The 18,883-nt window shown below is 40.7% G+C and overlaps 1 protein-coding gene across 2 annotated transcripts in view; it reads left to right on the top strand.

Annotated features, from left to right (window-relative positions):
- Positions 1-5,374: 5,374 nt before the first annotated feature.
- NDFIP1 (Nedd4 family interacting protein 1) overlaps positions 5,375-18,883 on the top strand; it is a 31,231-nt gene continuing 17,722 nt past the window's right edge. Inside the window, exons 1-2 of one of the 2 annotated variants that reach the window (XM_063120667.1) lie at positions 5,375-5,607; positions 17,819-17,900. In XM_063120667.1, coding sequence (XP_062976737.1) covers positions 5,560-5,607; positions 17,819-17,900 — 130 coding nt within the window. In that variant the 5' untranslated portion in view covers positions 5,375-5,559. Of the gene's footprint in view, positions 5,608-17,812; positions 17,901-18,883 lie in introns of both variants that reach the window. The other variant, XM_063120666.1, reaches the window with a different exon arrangement.

Below are 18,883 nucleotides of genomic sequence, written 5' to 3'. Positions count from 1 at the left end.
GGTTCCTTGGAGGAAAAAAGGCAGGATATAAATTAATTAAATAAATGTCTTGCAACAGACTGCTCCAGGTTTTTTTTTGGTAAGAATCACAGATATGTGGTTTCAGAATCTTGCTCTTAGGGCCATTGAAGTCTTCCCTACATATTACACACAACATCTTTTCTTTTTCTTTTTCCATTCAGTCAAATAAACTTAGTGGAAGTGCATGTTACTGGTTGCCTAATGCAATAAGTTATGTTAACTGCTCCTGAAAAAAGTAGTTTCCTGGAGATAGCTGCAGGAACAAATATCTTGTTTAAGTGCAGTTTTAACTAACAACAGTTAAATAATGTTATGCTGCAATCCTTAACCCATTATAATGTGTGTGTTTGACTCTTGCCATTATGAGCCATTTCCTGGGGTTATTTGATGATTCATGTAAATTAAATGCAACCAGTTTGGTTCTCTTTGGATAACTCAATCTGTTTAGAGTCTTCTTTAGTCCCTTAGCAACAAGCACTGATCTGAGGCCAGATGGGCTGCATTTAGTCCAGGAGTGACATTTCTAATAGACAAAATAGACCTGTATTTCTTATAGACCTGTAACAAAATATTGCATTGTGGAGTGCTCCTGTTTAGGGTATATGCTAGATAGCCACCCCCCTTTTCCAGGATACTCCATTTTATCTTCCACCTCCTATTTTCTGTTTCCATCCCTTCCAGCATGAGTTTGCTATTAGTATAGGATAAAAGATTCAAAAGAGCATAAACATAACTGACAACAAATTATACACTGGAGGGGTTTGTGGTATAGTGTATTGGGCTTTAGCATCTCCTGCTGCCTTTTTGCATGTGAGGCCAGAGACAGTTGTTATTGTTAAAGTGGGAAACTTCGAGAGTATTCAGACATCCAACTTAAGGAGCATCTGCGGCTTGAGGGAGCATCACATGGGTCTGCTTAGCTCTTCTTCTACAATACCCTTGCTGACATTGGGTCTGCTCAGATGATATACTAAGCCATGGTTAAGTCGCTAGTCGTTTTTCAGCAAATGGTTAGTGAGTGTGTTTAAACTGTGATTATGTAGCCAGCATGGCAAACATGGTTCTCATGACACACTAAGTAATGGTTAACACGACACTCTAAGCCATAATGTTTAACTCAAAATGTTTAACTACCATAGCTTAGCATGCCATCTGAATGAGTTTGGGATCTTCCTTGTTGTTTTGTGAGGCTTGCAATATCTAGGAATCTGATACATGCACAGACTGATCTTAACTACTGGGAGTTTTATGAGCCTACATGACTCACTGAAAACTTGCTGAGTTAGTCTAGTTGTTAGCAGCGTGAGTGGGGAAAAAACAATCTGAAATAAAAACACTTCTATTAATCAAGGCTACAAGTCCAGTTTCTGTAATCGTGCACAGTCAAAATTATTCAGTAGCCTCATAGGGTGTAAATACAATCAAGGCTCATGAGGGCGTATAACCAGTATGGACTTTGCCTTTGTATGTGGTTATTACTGCAACCGGGGAGTAAAAAAACAAACATTAATTACAGGCACAGAAATGGGCCAGTAACAGCTCTCAGTGGAAGATCAGTCCTGTAAATAGAGAAAACTGCCTTATATCAGACCATTGATTCATCTACCTCAGTACTGTCTATACTGGACTGACTGACACGGGCTCTCCAGGGTTTCAGACAGAAGTCTGGGGAGCCCTGGATTCAAGTCTCCATTCAGACATGAAGGTTTCTGGGTGACTTTGGCCCAATCAGTGAGTCTTAGCCTAACCCACCAAACAGGTTTGTTGTGAAGATAAAATGAAGAGGAGAATTATGTATGCTGCCTTTGTTGGGAAAGGCAGGATATAAATGTACCAAATGAATAAATAATAAATAAGGCAGCTTCATTACCTCTGAATGTTTTAATCTCTTACTAGTTGGTTTATCCTTCGCCTTGGCAATCTTAAAATGGCAATCTTTTTTTTCTAAAGGGGTGCTATATTGAAAACCCTCCTTCAGTCCACTGTTAGAAACACCTCCAGCATTAAAACGTGGCAGACACATTTTTGCGTGGCAACCATCCATGTGACATTGTGATGGGGAAAGAGACAGTTAAACTCAAGAGAAGACATAGCCTTTCATCAAGCAAATATCACTGCTCTCTGGGAATAGTCATAAACACGGTTTGGCAGAAATAAACAAGTGAGCTGCCAATCCCAAGCCTAACATTTAAGTGGCTGTTTGAAAGGAGGAATCCTTTTGCTTCCAAAAGTGTTTTTCTTGGAAATTATATAAACAGACCCCCACCTACACATAGAGAGAGCTCTCTAAGATAGAATGATGATTGTAAGATCCTACCAGTGTATCTTCCATCTCTTATTTAGGGCTCAATTAGAGCCAGCCCTGCTTGCTAGAGGAGTTGGGCAACTTGTGGCTTCCAGATATTTTGGCCTATAATTCCCCTCATCCCTCATCATTGGCTATGCTGGCTAAGACTGATGAGAGTTGTAGGCCAAAACACCTGGAGGCGCACTGTTGGTCTAATCTCACGGTAACAGGATTAATTTTCATTAACTTTAGCTTGTACAACACCTATCACGGTTGTCTATAGCATGCTTCTGTAGCTGCTTCACACATTAAAGAGTGATGGTGGATTGTTAGTGTTCTACTATCACATGTAAAGCACACTTTAGATTTTAGGCCATTTTCATATATGGTTTTAAAAATATTTTCTGTCCCCTATTAATAAAATCACATGTACGCTCAAAGAGTGGAATTGCTTGTCTGCCTTAGGGTTTGTACTACTTTTATACCAGTTCAACTGCCATGGCTTCCCCCAAAGAATCCTGGGAATGACAGTTTATTTTAGTTCTCAAGTCTGTCATGTAAACAGACCTAAAGATCTGTAAGATATTGCTCTATTATCTTTAAAGGAGACCTAGTAACTCTTTTTTGAAGTATGCCCTGTTGAAATAATGCAGGGGAAACAAATCTTTAAAACTTTAGCATTCTGCAGCCCTGTAAGATATCAGATATTTGCTAAGCAAACAATAAATACATAATTAAGTTCAACAGAACACAGAAATAGGAAAGGAAACACAAATAGAAATTTGAAAACTGCTTTATAAGTGATGTGCAAGAAAGAATTAACACAATCTAATTATCCTGTGTAACACTGAGTTCCAAAGGGCAGCATTCAGGCATTTTGCTCTTATCAAAGTAAGAAGTCAGAAACTCATTTGTAACTAATGGCTGAAATGAAAATGAGCAGCATAAAGTCATTTTAATAGGTGTATTGCTGCTTTTTTCCATCAGGACTAGTAGTACAATATGCAGCTATCAGATAATTCACACCATAGTACAAAGGGAATGAAAAGACAGCCTTTATTCAACTGATGCCTCTCACTTGCATAGCTTCTTCTTTCCTTCTCAATTTTCCTAACCAAGGTAATCATTTACATTTTTTTTCAATTACCAAAACATCAAGAAGGAAAAAAAATCCAGCCTTTTATAACAGTGATTAATAAATGTCAATTTTTTAAAAAATAACATAAACATTAGAATATGATCTCGCCAAAGTTAAATGTTTCTACATCCCACTGATTTCACTGAAGAAGTTGAGAATGTGTTTATGGCTGCAATCCCATATGCTTACTTGGAAGTCCCATGGAACTCATTGGGCTTTGGAGTAAACATGTATAGGATGGGGTTGTAAATTTCCTCTGTTAACCGACATAGGGCTTTAAATGCTTAACTTTGGCTGCATTGTACCTATCACATTTGTTAATCTAATTTAAATAACTGGGGCACAATCCAGCCAAAGTTAAGCACTTTTAGGTCCTGATGATTTTAATTGGAATCAATGGAACTGACAAACACTTTAGCTAAACTATGCTCTTGGTTTCTGTATACTATGAATTGTAAATAAAGGAGATAAACCTAGAAGAATTTACATCCTAGAACATATATCTATGTTTTATCCTGGATGTGCTTTTTATATTGTATTTTGTATTTGTATTTTTAACTTGTTGGTTGTTTTATGATGATTTTAATTTTTGTGAACCGCCCAGAGAGCTTCGGCTATTGGGCGGTATAAAAATGTAATAAATAAATAAATAAATAAATATATATGATACTTCCCTGCAGCTGCATCTCCCCATTGGGCAATCTATAAGCTTCTAAGGAACCCCCCCCCCCCGAGTTCCCTGCAACACAATCAAAAATTACTGGCTTAAAATAACCACAGAGATGCATGCTGTATGTCAGTGTCACTGACTTATCAGACTGGCAATTGATATAGTCAACAGCCAACTCCAAAAACTTTGGATGCATTGTTCCTGCCCTCCATTACTTCTCTCTCTCTCTCTCTCTCTCCTTTCTCAGTCTTCTTGTCTTGTCAAGTGACACGTCAGAAATGCAACAACTGAGGCTTTGTTGATCACTTGGCATGGTGAGATCAGCAACTTGCAAGTGAAGAGAAATTTGAAAGTGTCAGAAACATGTCTCAAAATATTTGAGGTTGGTTTAAAAATAAAAAAGATGTCAATAACATTTGTAATTTGGTTTGTATTTCGGTACCTAAGACTTTATGACTATTATGGGTACTCAAAAACAACAAACACATTTTTGCAGATCTATTGGAATCTGCTTCTTTTGGGGGGGGGGAGATTTAAATTTTCTTGATTTTGTTTATGACAATGGGTGTTAGATTATATGATATAACAGAAAGTTCATATGATCTAATGCTCCGTGTCATAAGCATAATCAAGAAAGTTTAAAGTCTTGGGCAAAATAGTGCATATTGGCAATTTTTGAAATTCTTTCTACCATACCAAAATCATAAAGAATGTGTTTCAGTGTTCAGCATAATTAAAGACATGGATTCAATCTCACACTGCAATTTCTACAGAGAAAGGATCTGAAGCCAAAGGAAGGTGCTTGACCCTCTGGGGAATCTTAGAGGACTGGATTTGGCCCAAGGACCTGAGGTTCTGTACCTCTGACCTAGCTAAACACATCTGTGGCTAGTCACGCGCATGTAATAATCCGTTTGAGCTGATTCATGATTTGGGCTGATTGTTCTTGGGATCATCTTAGCCTCAGTGTCTTGATCTGTAAAACGGACAAATGTTTCGCAGAGGCTGAATTCGTCGCCTGCCTAATGCCTCTACTTAAGCCCCCCACGCCCCTGGGGTGAAGAAGGTGGACACTATCCCGTTTCAAAGGGCACGAAGGGTCGCTCCCCAGAGGCTACGTTGGCAATGGCGGGGAGCAACCGAGGAGCGGAGGCCTAAAGGAAGAGGAGGAGGAGTGTGACGGGAGGGAGGAGAAAAGGAAGGGGGTTGGGGCTGCAGTAGGCAGTAGTGGTGGTGGTGGTGGCGGCGGCGGCAACAGTAGCAGCAGCGACTAACCCGGCTGGCTTGCTGCCGCCCTCCTCCGCCCCCGAGCCCAGCATCGGCAGCGCCCATTGGGGGACGGGAGTCAGTGTGAGTCGTCCCCAACGGGGCCTCCTCCGCCCGATCTCTCTGCGTCCGGCCCTCAGAAGAGCCCCCTCACTCGCTCGGTTCCTGCCCAGCGCCATGGCGGCGGCGGCCGAGCCTAGCAGCACCGGCGGCCGATACCAGCAGGTGAGGAGCGGGCTGGAGCTGGGCAGAACGGATCACGCGGGCGCCGCGGCTTTTTAGGCCGCCATCGGTCGGGATGGGGATGGGGGTGACAAGCGAGCCGTGCTGGGGAGGCGTCTGTTGGTGACCCACATTTCAGACGTGGAGCTCGGCCCAGGGAGAAGCAAGGGCGATTAGACTACGCCTCCTGTTCTTTCGATGATCGGGATTCCGCCTCCTGCTCCCTTTTTGGCCCTTTATTTCTAAGGCAATTTCAGTGGTTTCCCCGCCCCCTAGTTCAAATCTCCCGTCCATTTCCCTCACCCTTATTCCCTAAGGAGAAGGGAGATTCAGCGTATCTCCCCACCCCACACACTTATTGTATTATAAATACTAAATTCTTTCTGTAGCAGCCGTGGAACCGGATGGGCAAAATAATTCTGCTCCCCCTTTTTTCGGCATCTGTTCGTAATCTAGGAAAAGGTTCAAATATCCTGCCCTGAATTATGCTTTCGCCGTTCGTTTGGTTGCTGGGTGTGTGTGTGTCTTGTGTTATTAATAGATTTTACATAGGTTTTTAAGGATGGGCTGTTAAGATTAACGAGTTATCTATCCACTGTACTCACCTTCCCATGCTTGAAATCCGGGTGATTAAATCTGCGGATTTTAATCTGCGTTGTTTGTGAGTGTGGAGCTGGGGTGGTAGTTATCCTGGATTAATTAACACTCAGGATGAGATTATAATGTAGGAAGCAGTTCAGTAATAACAGTCTTCTGTCCAAAGTAAACAGTAAAAACCCAGCAGCTAATCCAGAAAATCTAAGCATTCTTTGACATTTAAACTTCACAAGGTTGACACTTAAATGCAGCCTCCTAAATTGTCAGTTTCTTGAAGTTCAGTATTTTGGAATTGTATTACTGTTAAATTTACCGAATGCAAAATTGAAATTCACCTAAACTTGTTACTGGGAGGCTGCCTATGAATGTTTGGGACTAGCATGCTTATCCTAGATACGTCCTCCAGTTGGCCTACAACTCCTATATGCCTTAGCCAGCATAGCCAATGCTGAGGGGTCATGGGAGTTGTAGGCCAACACATCTGGAAAGCCACACGTTGCTCATCCCTGTTCTATAATATATCTTAGTTAATCTGGTCATTTTGAGATGGCTTCAAGCATGGTTGATAATCTCTAAATAAAAGCAATCCAGGAGTTTAAAGTGAAATCTGCTGATGGGAAATAGTGAGGAGACTGGGATAAGTGAAATGAGACTGTGTGAAAATGTGACTGAATTTAACTTTTAAGTTAAATTCAAAATACATTAAAAATACCCAAAGGTTGTGATTGTCATTTTTAAGCCAGCTCTCAGATTTTATAGTGCATCTGGGATGGTTTAAAAAATTCTGGGAATTTTGACATAGCACAGTGTAGTTAATTTGATGGCCCATAAAGTGAGGAATGGAACAGGGTATGCATTGGGACTGAACAGATAGTCAAGTAAAACTGCAAGGCTGAGTTGTATGTTGGCAGTTATGTGCACACTTGGTTTCCAGTCCATATAATTGTGGAGTGAGCTATAATGGACATTTTTAGATAATTATACTTTTGCAGCACTTCTCATGGGAATTGAAAGGAATTTCCTCTGTGATTCAGTAAATGCAATGCTGTAACAAGGGCCAAACTATCACCTTAACTCCTGTGTTAATGCTGTGTTGAGAGCAATGGGAGTAAACCAAAGAGAAACTAAAAAGAGATTCCAAGTTAACTGACACAGTTGACTACTGAATGGAATCTGTTGTAAAACCCCAGGAGGCTTCTCCTTGTGTGATATACATTATAATTCTGTATGTCTCTACTCAGGGGGATTAAGTCCCCTTCAGTTCTATAGGACTTACTCCCTGGTAAGTGTTATAGCATTGCAGCCTAGTCACTTTGTCTATGCAGTCTTATATCAATTGGATTAATTGTTTGTCCTGGTTTACAAGCTAAATACTTCACATACAAGAAGAGAGAATTTTAAAGAGTGGGTATTTTTGAACTAAAATTCATATATACAGATAATATTTATCTTGCTTTAATATTTCCCTTTTATGTTTTAATTGGCCATTTCCGTTCCCCTTTTATGATGTGCCTTTTAAGGACGTTGTTCCTTTTGAATTGTACAGTTTGCGTATTCAGCAGTTTCAAATACTTATTCCAGTGAGCTCTTCAAGCAAGACAGATTACTCATCTTTTTGAGAGGGAATTAATTTCATTTGGAATACATGTTTGGGAGACTCTCCATACACATAATTCAGCATAGGCCAGATCTGATGGATGTATACTGTAAAAAATGTCTCTATTTTCCTCAAAGACATAAAATGTGGGTGTGTATGCTGAGTGATGAGTGATCACTGCTGGAAGGCATGCACTTCTGTGATAGTACATAGCCTTTTAATTCTGCGATATTTTGTTAGAGCACATGATTATTGGCACTGGATAGCATTGTTTGGAAAGAGAGATAAGCCCTTCATTCCTAGTTTAACCCGCTATGTTCAAAATGGTGAGTTTTCAAGTTTAATAAATGTATGGAGGCTCTTATTTCCTTTCCGATAATTCATTTAAAGATATTCCCATTATATTTTCGGACTTACATCAGCAATTGAGTGCTGGCATTTTAATTTTCTCAAAATGTTTTTGTAGTATTTTGAGAACAGCCTCACAACTACATATTGCCACAACCGGCCCAAACTGTGGCCTCAACCTTATACTATGTCAAGGAGATGAATTAAAATGTATTGGACCAAATATTGGTTATTAAGAATATTAAATGCCAATGAAAATTAAAGCTCTGGGCCACGTTTATTTGTTTGTTGCATTTATATCCTGGCCAAGGAAGTGTGTGTCTAACTCTCATGTTCTTTCTACTGAATTACACTGTCTCTTTCATCCAATGCCACATATTTAGTATATATTTCAGAATTTAGTTTTGTATTGTTATGACTTCAACTTCACTATTGTGTCTTTGATTTGTGCCTCCCAAATGGAGATGGAAATGGAAATGATATGTATTTGACAGTGGTTTGTTTATAGGTTATAGATTTCATATTGTGTGGCTGTGTAAAAACAAATCTACTATTTGTACAATTAATAGTACTAAAATGGTTTGGTTGGGTATTGTCATCCTGAAGTAGGGTCAGTTAGCAAAGCCTGGAGGGGAAGCAGGAACTTGGTATTTAGTAATGGGAGCTGATGGGGATGATTAGAATTATTTTTATGCTGCACTGCAGCCAAAAAGGCTCCCAGATAGAGTGGCTTACATATAATAAATTAAACAAGACAGTCCCTGCCCACAGGCTTATGATTTACAAAGACATGACACACAAGGAAAAAGGAATGGGGAGGGAAGAGGGCAACAAAAGTAAGTCTTTCAGCAGCAGCAGGGCTGGTGGAATGGCTCCACTTCCCTTCTCACCCCTCTCAGTACAGCCTTCTGGAATGGCTGCTGCTGGTGACACTTGAGGGAAGAGAAGCCTTCATGAGGGAGATCTTTCAGCAGTGGGGCTGGTGGAATGGGTCTGCTCTTCCTCTCATCTCCCTCAACTCAGACTGGTGGAATGGTTCACTTCTCAGATGCACTGTTCCTCCATGTCTTTGTCCCATTACTGGACTGGCTCTTATGTCTCCTGTGGGCTTTGTGTGATAGAAGTCTGAAGGTAAGTAAATATAGATAGTGATTTATATGAAGACCCAAAGCAGTAATGTGGTACAGAATGTTTCTATAGATACATATGTTCTTTTTAAAAAAAATGTTGTTCAGATCCTGTTTCATAGCTGATCTACGTATATGTTTGTGTGAAACATCCACTGCAGATTAATTTTACTATTAAAGCAGTAATAGTGCTTTAATAGTAAGTGCCCATCTTACTATTAAGGTAGTGCCCTTGTCTCAGCTTGCAGGTAATTCAAGCCTATGTTTGAAGGAAATAACTTGTAAAACTGTAAAGAGAGGGTAAAGTGTGGGGTAGTTGGACAACTATGATCTTAGGAAGGTTGTAATAGCAGCTTGAGTAGGTTGGATCTTGGGTTCTGTGAATGTAGTCCCAATTCTCTGCACCCTGAAAATCTGCTCCAGAAGATTGCAGGTTCTTCCAAAACAGTGCGAGAGGTTCCATGAGAGGGAATCAGTGAAGATTGCCCACTCTCCCAATTTTTGTTTGCAGAAGCCTCTGCTAGATCCATGCCATTTTCATTTCAGTTCCTGAACGAAACCTCTGGATCCAACTCAGAAATCTCAGTCCTGAACACATTAGATGGAAATTAGTTCCACAGAAATATGGACCCCACTTTCACGTAATATTTTAACCATTAGAATGTCCTAATCACCAGAGCATAAAATGGTTTTGTGTTTTGTCAGCTTCCAAACCTGTTCTTTGAAGAAGGAAAGAAACACCTGATGTAGCTGAATTAAAAAGTAGTCTATACAGGCATGCTCCTCTATTCAGACTGATGTAAAATTAATGTAATGTGTATGATCTGGTTTCACAGCTGTTGTTTCCTGCTTTGCTCACTATTGCATTTATTACATTTTGAGAATATATCCTAATACAATTTCTGGAAAAATTAATGTGGGTATAATAAGGACTTAGAACAAGTGTATGAAATTCCCAGATATATATGGTTTAGGTTGCAGACCTAAACACACTTACCGGAGAGTAAGCCACATTGTGGGATTACTTCTCAGTAAATATAGCGAGGATTGTGCTGATATGTTATAAAAGCTTTCAGGATGATGTAAATTTCCTTTTACTTTTTCAGTATTTTAAAGTAGCACAGTCACGTTTCCATGGTGTTTTAAAAGATTATCCAAACAAGTTTAACAACCACAAGGGCCTTGATGAAAGCTTACGGTGGGGGCAGGGGGGGGGCAGGCAGAAAAAGGACTATTAAAGAAAGGGAAAGAAAAGGGAGAAAAAACATCAATGTGAGCAATTGGAATTTCATATCAATATTTGCTTAGAATTTTGTCATATGATAGTGTACCAGAAGTAGTGTGATGCTATTAGATAGGGACTCATTAGCAGGGAATAACAGGATTTTATCTGATTGCAAGATGATTACGACTTAACAAAATGATGTGCTCTCAAAGAAGACAGGTATTCTTACAGCTTAATCCTATGCATGTTTACTTATGCATAAACCCCTCTGAGTTCCACAGGAATTACTCCCAAGTAACTATGTATATGATTGTGGTTCTAGATGTATTAATGGATAGATTTTCAGTAAGGAAGCATTAATATTCTAGTATGACGTGATGGTGAGATACAAGTTGAAATATTCTCTTCAATTTTGTCAGTCACAATTGAATTCAAACTGCAGCAAGTACAAAGAACTAGAATGATTAACCAAAGTACATATAGGCAGGCAAATTAGTAAATTTGTGAGTTAGTAACTTCTGTAGACTTATTTACAATGCTGGGTTGGGCATTAAAAAGAAGTTCGAGAAGAAGTATTATAGTATTTGTATTGTGCAGATATACTAAGAAGGTACCGTGATACTGGTAGGGATGGAGGTTGTTTTAAATTTAGGAACACTAAATAGAAGAACCAAGGGATGAATTGAAAATAAACTCAAAATAGAGATTTCTAATGATTAAAAGTGTGACATTTTAATAAGTTTCAGAAAACTTATTAAAATAATGGGCATGAAAAAGTCATTTGCGTGAGGTATATAAAGTTATCTCTGAGGTAGGCACCTTTGAGGCAATGCACTTAGTTTGCTTCTGTTTACAGATTGTGGTTTATTGTAATCTGGATTATATGATATAAATGGTTGGAGATTATTGGAAAGGACTCCATAAAATAGCAGTTTGGATGATGCCCTCCCAAGCTCCTGATTCTATAAAGAAGATAGAACTTGGCATTGGCTCACCGTGTAAAATCAGAGGGGCCTGGTTTAACTGGATTAAAACCCAGTTCAAATCGGACAGTGGTAGCATAAATCATCCTTGTAAAATAGCCTGTCCCTCTCCTCCAAACTACTAGCCTGAACATTTTTTTTTACTTGCCTGCTTTTTACTGATATGAGGAGATTGTGAAGGATGGCCTGAGCATGCTTCTCCTTTTCCAGGTGCTCTTAAAAAGCAGGCACGTGACACATTTTGCAGGCTAAAAAAGTAGCTGGTTGAGGGAAGAAGCCCAGAGCACGCTCTCTGACTCCTCCACCAGCCTGCTTTGTTTCAATGGTTGACATGCAGGAAGGGGCTTTGCCTCCTGCCTATCCAGCCAGCATAGAAGCGCAATAGGCTGATGGCGAAGGGGGATGCCTTTTACTGAGTCAGACCATGGGTCCATCTAGCCCAATAATGTCATCACTGACTGGCAGCAGCTCTCCAGGATTCCAGGCAGGAGTATTTCGAGCCTTACCTGGAGATGCTGGGGATTGAACCCAGCACTTTCCTCATGCAAAGCGTGTGCTCTAGCACTGAGCCACAGTCCCACTACTGCTCCTTCCTGCAGTCTGGCAGCAGAGGCACGGCTTGCTCTGTTTCTTTGTCATGTGTCTCCGTAGAGATGCAGGAGGTTTGGCTGTTGTGCGTTTAGCATAGAACACAGTAGGCTGGCAGCAGAGGAAGGGAGCACTCTTTTCTTCTGCCACCAGCCCGCTTGATTTCTATGCTGGGCAGGTAGGAGGGAGCATCACTGACTGTGCATCCAGTATGGAAATGCAGGAGGCTGCAGGAGGAGGGAGGAGGCATTCCCTGCCTCCTCTGGCAGTCCTCTTCGTTTCTGTGCTGGTCTGGCTGGAGAGGAAGAAATGTAGTTGCCTGCCAGTAAAGGGGCCAAACACTCTAGCCTGCTCACTCACCTGGCGACCAGGTGAGTGGTTAAAAGCAAAGCTGGTGTAACAACACATTTCAATATTATAACTAGTTTTTAGTACATAGGACAGACAATGATTATTCAAAAGCTTTCCATGGTTTTTTTTTTAAAAAAGGCAATGATGTGGAATGATTTAAAATTAGAAGCACGTCTAGGTGATGTGTCACACAGTTGTTTCAACATGACTGAAGAAATGTATATTCAAAAAAGAGTGGCTGGAAAATGACTAACGTTTGGGTAAGGCTGGTTCAAGTGAGATTGTGGGAATGGCTCTTCTTTGGACTTCCAGCACTGAACACAAATGCAGATCTAGGCATTTCTGCATGTCTTGTGTCATCTCATATTCTTTCGTTGGGAGCATCTCCCATATCATCCCATCCAACTGCATGGCAGAAGTTGGCTTCCATATACCGGAGTGAATCATGTTGCTCTTCAGGAGTTGTGTGCTCCTAAATGTATCCATGTACAACTATGCTATGGAGGGAGAAGGGCTTATGGTTGGTTGAGCCAGAGCCAATAAAGAGATGGCTGACTGTAATAATAACCAGGGTAATATATTACCCTTAGGCAGATGGAGAAGAGTGGATTGTATTGTACTTGTTTTGTTGTGAAATACTAGGGCTATTATCCTCAGTGTCTTTTTCACATCCCTACGAGAGATCTTGGAGAACTCTCCTATGTTGCCATAGCAACAGGATGAGATTTGAGGAGTGGCATCTGCAGTCTAGAGGCTCACATGCGTTGTTGTTTTGGGACTATTTAGCAGGTTTGGCACACAAGATGTGCAATTCAGTAATAGAAATATATGTTTAATATTCCAGCTTTGTATGATGGTCTTGGTAAGAAGGCTTGCAGTGTTGTCCTAGACTGGTACATAAGCAATTGTGAATGAATATCTATATCAGTTCTCCTGTTGCCCAAAGGCCTGTAGCAGAATGGAGAAGCTGTTACTGAGAAAAATGGGAGAGACAAAATAGGTTAGGAACTACTTTTTAATGTTTGCTGGTCTTTTTCATTAATCTTCTAATTTTATTGGGTTTTAATGCCAGTTGCCTGAGTTTTGGCTTTTCCTTTCTACACTGTTTTCTGAATGTGAATTTGAAAACTGTAACAGCCTGACCTTTTTCTTTTTTAAATAAAGAAGCATCCTAATGGCTACTAAACAAAGTACAAATTCATTAAAATAGCATGTACAGATCTTGGGGTCTTTTTTTAAAGAACCCCCAAACCAATATACTTATTAACAGATCAATCCAATGCATGTTTAAGCAGAAAAAAGTCCTACAACCCCAATCATACTCCAGCCAGAATGGCAGCCTATCTAAATATGTATAGGATTGCGCCCTAAGAATCCTGAGGGACATTGGGAAGAGAAGATGCTCAAATACCTAATGAAAAGGCCACATAGTGAATGTCGTAAATTGTACTGGAATTAAGTGTTCTCTTAGCAAAATTTTGTATGTGTGATCTTATTGACTTGGAAGAAGGATTAGAGCACAATCCTACGGAATTGCTGTTTAGTAGAGGGCTCTGACATTGGAGTTCTCTGTCTGTCCTGTGCCCTGTTGACAAGAGCCCGGCAGGGAGGAGGGACCCGAAAATACCTCCCATTCCACCTGTTCTTTACATTTTCAGCTCAGCTAGCTAACCTACCTTGTTGGGGTCTGGATGCTTGAGGAGCGTCTTTAGGATCCTGTGGATCCTGGACTCTCCTTCTCCCTCCCTTCCCCTCCCCTCCCATTGTCCTCCCTTTTCCCTTTCCACGAGTGATCTCAGAAGAGCAGCTGCCACGGGTGAGGGAACAATCCGATATTAGACTTGCCCTCCTAAAGTTATAGCAGTGTCTATGGCCTCGGGGTGGGGAATCCACCAGATCCTGTGGTCCCTGGGATTCCCTCTCAAGGACCATGCAATTGCTCTGTACATTTAATAAATAAATAAATACCCAGTACTGTTGTTGTTTAAATGGATACTGTTCTATACTGTTGTTTTTATGTTTTTGATGGTTTTAAATTTTGTATACTTTTTAATGTTCACTGTTTTTAACTTTTGTAAACCACCTAGAGAGCTTCGGCTATGGGGGGATATATAAATTTAATAAAGAAAGAAAGAAATGTACTTTGCCAATCCCAAAATCACAAAACTACCATTGTCCTGGTTACCTTGATCATTCCAAATTTTGGTCAGACCTTGTTGCATACCACTCAGTAGCTAATTTTGCAAAGCTACAAGTGAATGTTGGCCAGTCTTATGCTATCAGGGACCTGTTCATCCATGTAAACATGTATGAATTGTTCTTCCTACCACATGAAATTACTGTGCTAATGAGTACTCAGTAGAATTTTAGTGGCTGGCGTTATTGCAATAGATGCTGTGTGCTTGGTCTATTACGATGAGAATCACTTTCATATTCCTGGAGAGGCAAAATGTTGAGACTTGAAATCTTTGAATTTATAGTTTGTCTCTAATAGAACAATTGAACAGGACAAGGACATCCCATGCAATGTTCAAGATTGTGGCAAGAATAATTGCATCTAAATAATCCAGATTATAGTGTTACATGTATCATGACACATAAGAAAGAACCCATCATATAAACAAAGGATATGATTGCACACACATATCGGCATCATTGGAATTTTCCTTAGTAAAAAGCCATTTATCTTATTCTGCAGAACACAACTGTCAGCATATTTTCTTGTTCCTTTTCTCTCCCCCGCCCCCACACCTTTATTCTACTATTTCATATGGTAGCATTATGTCACTTCTTTAGTTGTCTAAATTTTGTTTCCCTTCTCCATGGGTCCCACCATTCAAATCTCAAATCCTACCCCTCCAGCTGCAATTTCTTCCTTGTATCAAGTATGCAAGAGCTGCAATTCTCCTTCATGAAAATGACTGTAATTTTGCCTGTGACACTTCTGCCTTGATTGCACGCATGTCCTCAAATTGACTCTAAAGTTCCATTTATTTCACAAGTCTTTCTGCATTATGCAAAGTAATCACATATTGATTTGCCTTACACCCCCATAGTGTTTGCAAATTTATTAGCACTTCTGGGTTAACTGACAGCTGTGAGGATGGAGGAGTGAAATGGCTGGTATTATAGTGAGGAGTGGAAAGAAAATAGTGGAGAAAAAGTCTTCCCTAAGCTTGTAGTTTCAGAGGCTTAGGAACCACTTCAGCCTGACTGTTCAGCAAATTTTTGATGCAAACAATTGCTTTAGACAAGGGATGCTCAATTCAGACTAGTCAGGGGACTATTGAATGGCTACATGACTTACATAAAATAGCCTGATCAAACTACATATACATATAGTTCTTAATGTATAGGGTTTCCTTGGTCTATATACTTTTCTAGGCCACAGAAGGAGGGTGCAATCTGTGGCCCCTAGACATTCTCTGAGGGACCATAGTATACTGCAGATTCCCCCTTTCAGGGTTGGAGACAGTGCTCTGACCTCAGAAGGAAGAGTCAGAAATCGCGCTCCCCCACCTTGCTGCAGGTGTGGAAGGAACTGCGCTGGCTGGCTTCCAAAGTCAGAAAAACGACTTTGGGGAGGGGAAGAGACATTTCAGTGGGAGGGGAGGAGACCAGAGAGGCCAGGATACGAGTTATCCTGAGTGTCTTCGAGCCTCCTTTCATCCCCCTCCAAAGCGCTGTTGCAAGACAGGCGAGAAAGCCTGTCTAGCAAAAAAAATGAAGGGCAGGAGGCAAGGGAGGTGAAAATCTCCTCTGTCACTCCTCCTGTCCTACATTGGATGATCAGAAGCCTCCAAGTTTCAGGCCTCCTGATCATTGAGGCTGCAATTGATAAGAATGCACCCTAAAAAAAAAGATTGCACCCTAAATTGCTTTTGAAGCCATGTGACTTTCAAAAGTGGTTTCTGGCATGGCAAACACTTGCATGCAGCTACAGTAGCTTCTTTTATTCTAGCTTGCCAGGTTTTGTATATATTAAGATTGATGATGTATTAGAAAAAACATTTTTTAAAATGTTGTTATAGTATATGTCTTATTTTAAAAATAACCTGGTTAAAAGACAACCTGAGTTTTAATTCAAATTAACTTGTAAGGAACATAGGAACATAGAAAGCTGCCTTATATACTAAGGGCCTTGCTAGACGTACCTTTGAATTATTATTATTATTATTATTATTATTATTATTATTATTATTATTATTAATTTATATAGCACCATCAATGTACATGGTGCTGTACAGAGTAAAACAGTAAATAGCAAGACCCTGCCGCATAGGCTTACAATCTAATAATCTGTCCTTCAGGCGCGGCGAGCCCGTGCTACAATCAGCACGGGCCGTCGCGCCTATCCAGACGTCAGACGCGACGGGGAAAGGAGAACCCCGTTGTGTCCTCCATTTTTTTAAAAAAGGTAAAGGGGCCATGTGCGCAGGAGCGCACCAACGAAAAGGTAGGTCTTTTAAAAAAAAAGGGTTCCCTGCTCCCCCTGCCCCCGATTCCCCCCCCAATGTCTGATGCCCCTCCCGCTCGCCCGCCCGCCTGCTTGCTCGCCCCCCCGCTCATCTGCACGCACAACAAGGAGCCCGGGCCTCGCACTGGGCTAAACCCTCGTCTAGGAAGGCCCTAAGTCCATCTATCCCAGTATTGTTGACTGGCAGCAGCTCTTCAGGGTTTCAGATAGGAGCTTTTCCAGCCCTACCTGGAAATGCCGAGGATGTTAAAAGTTTACATTTCTAAGATCTTAAAACTGAAGTTATTGTCAAACATGTGTGACCATTACCAAACATGGTTGTAGTGGGAAATCATGCTTTTCCAACATGGGAATGAGCCTGTATGATCCTTGGGCTGCTGTGCTTCCCCTCCTCCTTACAACGCAAGGAGAGGTCATCAAAAGCTTTCGCATTAGAATTAATCACAATTTCCATTATGTGCACTTGGGGGAACTGTTTGAACGGTGGTTAGTTAACAAATGAAGCTATATACTATGGTTTGGTCCTAGTTTTACTATCCATAGTTGGAACAAATCAAAGTTCCCCAAGTTTGGACATAATGTAGAACTATGGATTTCTTGAAAATGAAAGCAAAACTTTTAATCTCATCCCAGCCTTTGCAAAGAAGGAAGAGACTGAAGGGAGAGTGTATGAGATCAATGCTTTTGCAGGCTCTTTTTGGTAACAGAAAATCATGATTTAAACCAGTTATTTAAAATGCCTTGATTTACTAAACATTTATCCACCTTTAAAAAATATTTTTCATTTGTTGCTAGTGACTTCTAATTTCTACAAGTATTAAAATTAGCCTATTTTCTTTTTTTCTACACTTTATGATCAAATTAGCATTTTTCATTATGCCCTTGCTGTGTTAAATTGAAAATGTTACTGTTCAGTTGCAGAACGAAGAGGAACCTGGTGAAAATCCGCAAGGTGTAACTGATTTTCCACCACCTTACAGCAGCATTTCTGGGGAGAACTCAGGTAAGAAAGAAAAGAAAACCTTGTTCACTGATGTGTAAAACTGGAAAACCTTGGAAAGATAACAGTTATTTCCAGACAGATTGAATTCATGGGAAAATTTGTGATTGCATAAAGCAGGGTTGGGGAACCTCTTTCAGCCTGATGGCCAAATTCAATCTTGGAGAAGGTCTCAGGGGTTAAATTCTAGTGGTGGGCAAAGGAGGCGAGGCCAGGGGAACAGGCATGGCCATCTGGGCAACTGGATTTGGCCCCTGGGCCTGAGTTTCCTCACCACTCTCATAAGGCCACCTCTTACAAACAGTGCTCATCTTTCATTCCACAGTGCTCTTAGCATAGACAGGGAGGCTAACTTTGAGAGCTAGGATGCAGCGTGTCACTTTGACATGACAACACTCTGTCTGACAGTGTTTACATCTACCTGGTTGGCACCTTTCCCAGGAGGTTCTACAAGTTCTAGATATGGCCAGGAAGCTAGCCACACAAAGGCAAAATAGGCTAGATTCCTAGCCGTTGCTTTGATCACAAGAGAATTCACTCTGTAGACTGTGATATTTCTCATGTTCTCAAGTTCCTCCTGGCTTTGAAGAACGAAGGCTTGGCACTGTCATCCTCCAAGGTATACTAGACTGTGGTATCATCCTCCCACATTCCAGTGGATGAGTTTTCTGTCTATTCACACCCAACAGTGAAGCTCTTTTTAAAGGACCTAGGCAACCTATATCCACCTGTTCCCACTTCTGTGGTGCTTGGAGTTTTTCAATGGTCTTGACACAGCTCGTGGTGAAACTATTTGGGCCTACCTGTAACATCCATCTGAATACGGCTTTTTTGATTGTTGTGACTTCTGCTTGATGGGCTAGTAAACTTTTTACTTTGTGGCACGATCAACTGTATCTTGTCTTCCATAGAGATGAACCGGTCCTTTGGCTAGATTTTGCCTTCCTTCCCAAAGTTACTTCTCATTTTCACCTTTGGCAAGATAT

This window comes from Elgaria multicarinata, chromosome 3, assembly GCF_023053635.1.
Source record: "Elgaria multicarinata webbii isolate HBS135686 ecotype San Diego chromosome 3, rElgMul1.1.pri, whole genome shotgun sequence".
Taxonomy (NCBI): Eukaryota; Metazoa; Chordata; class Lepidosauria; order Squamata; family Anguidae; genus Elgaria; species Elgaria multicarinata.
The sequence above is the reverse complement of the archived record's forward strand: the minus strand, read 5'-3'. Positions and strand labels throughout refer to the sequence as shown.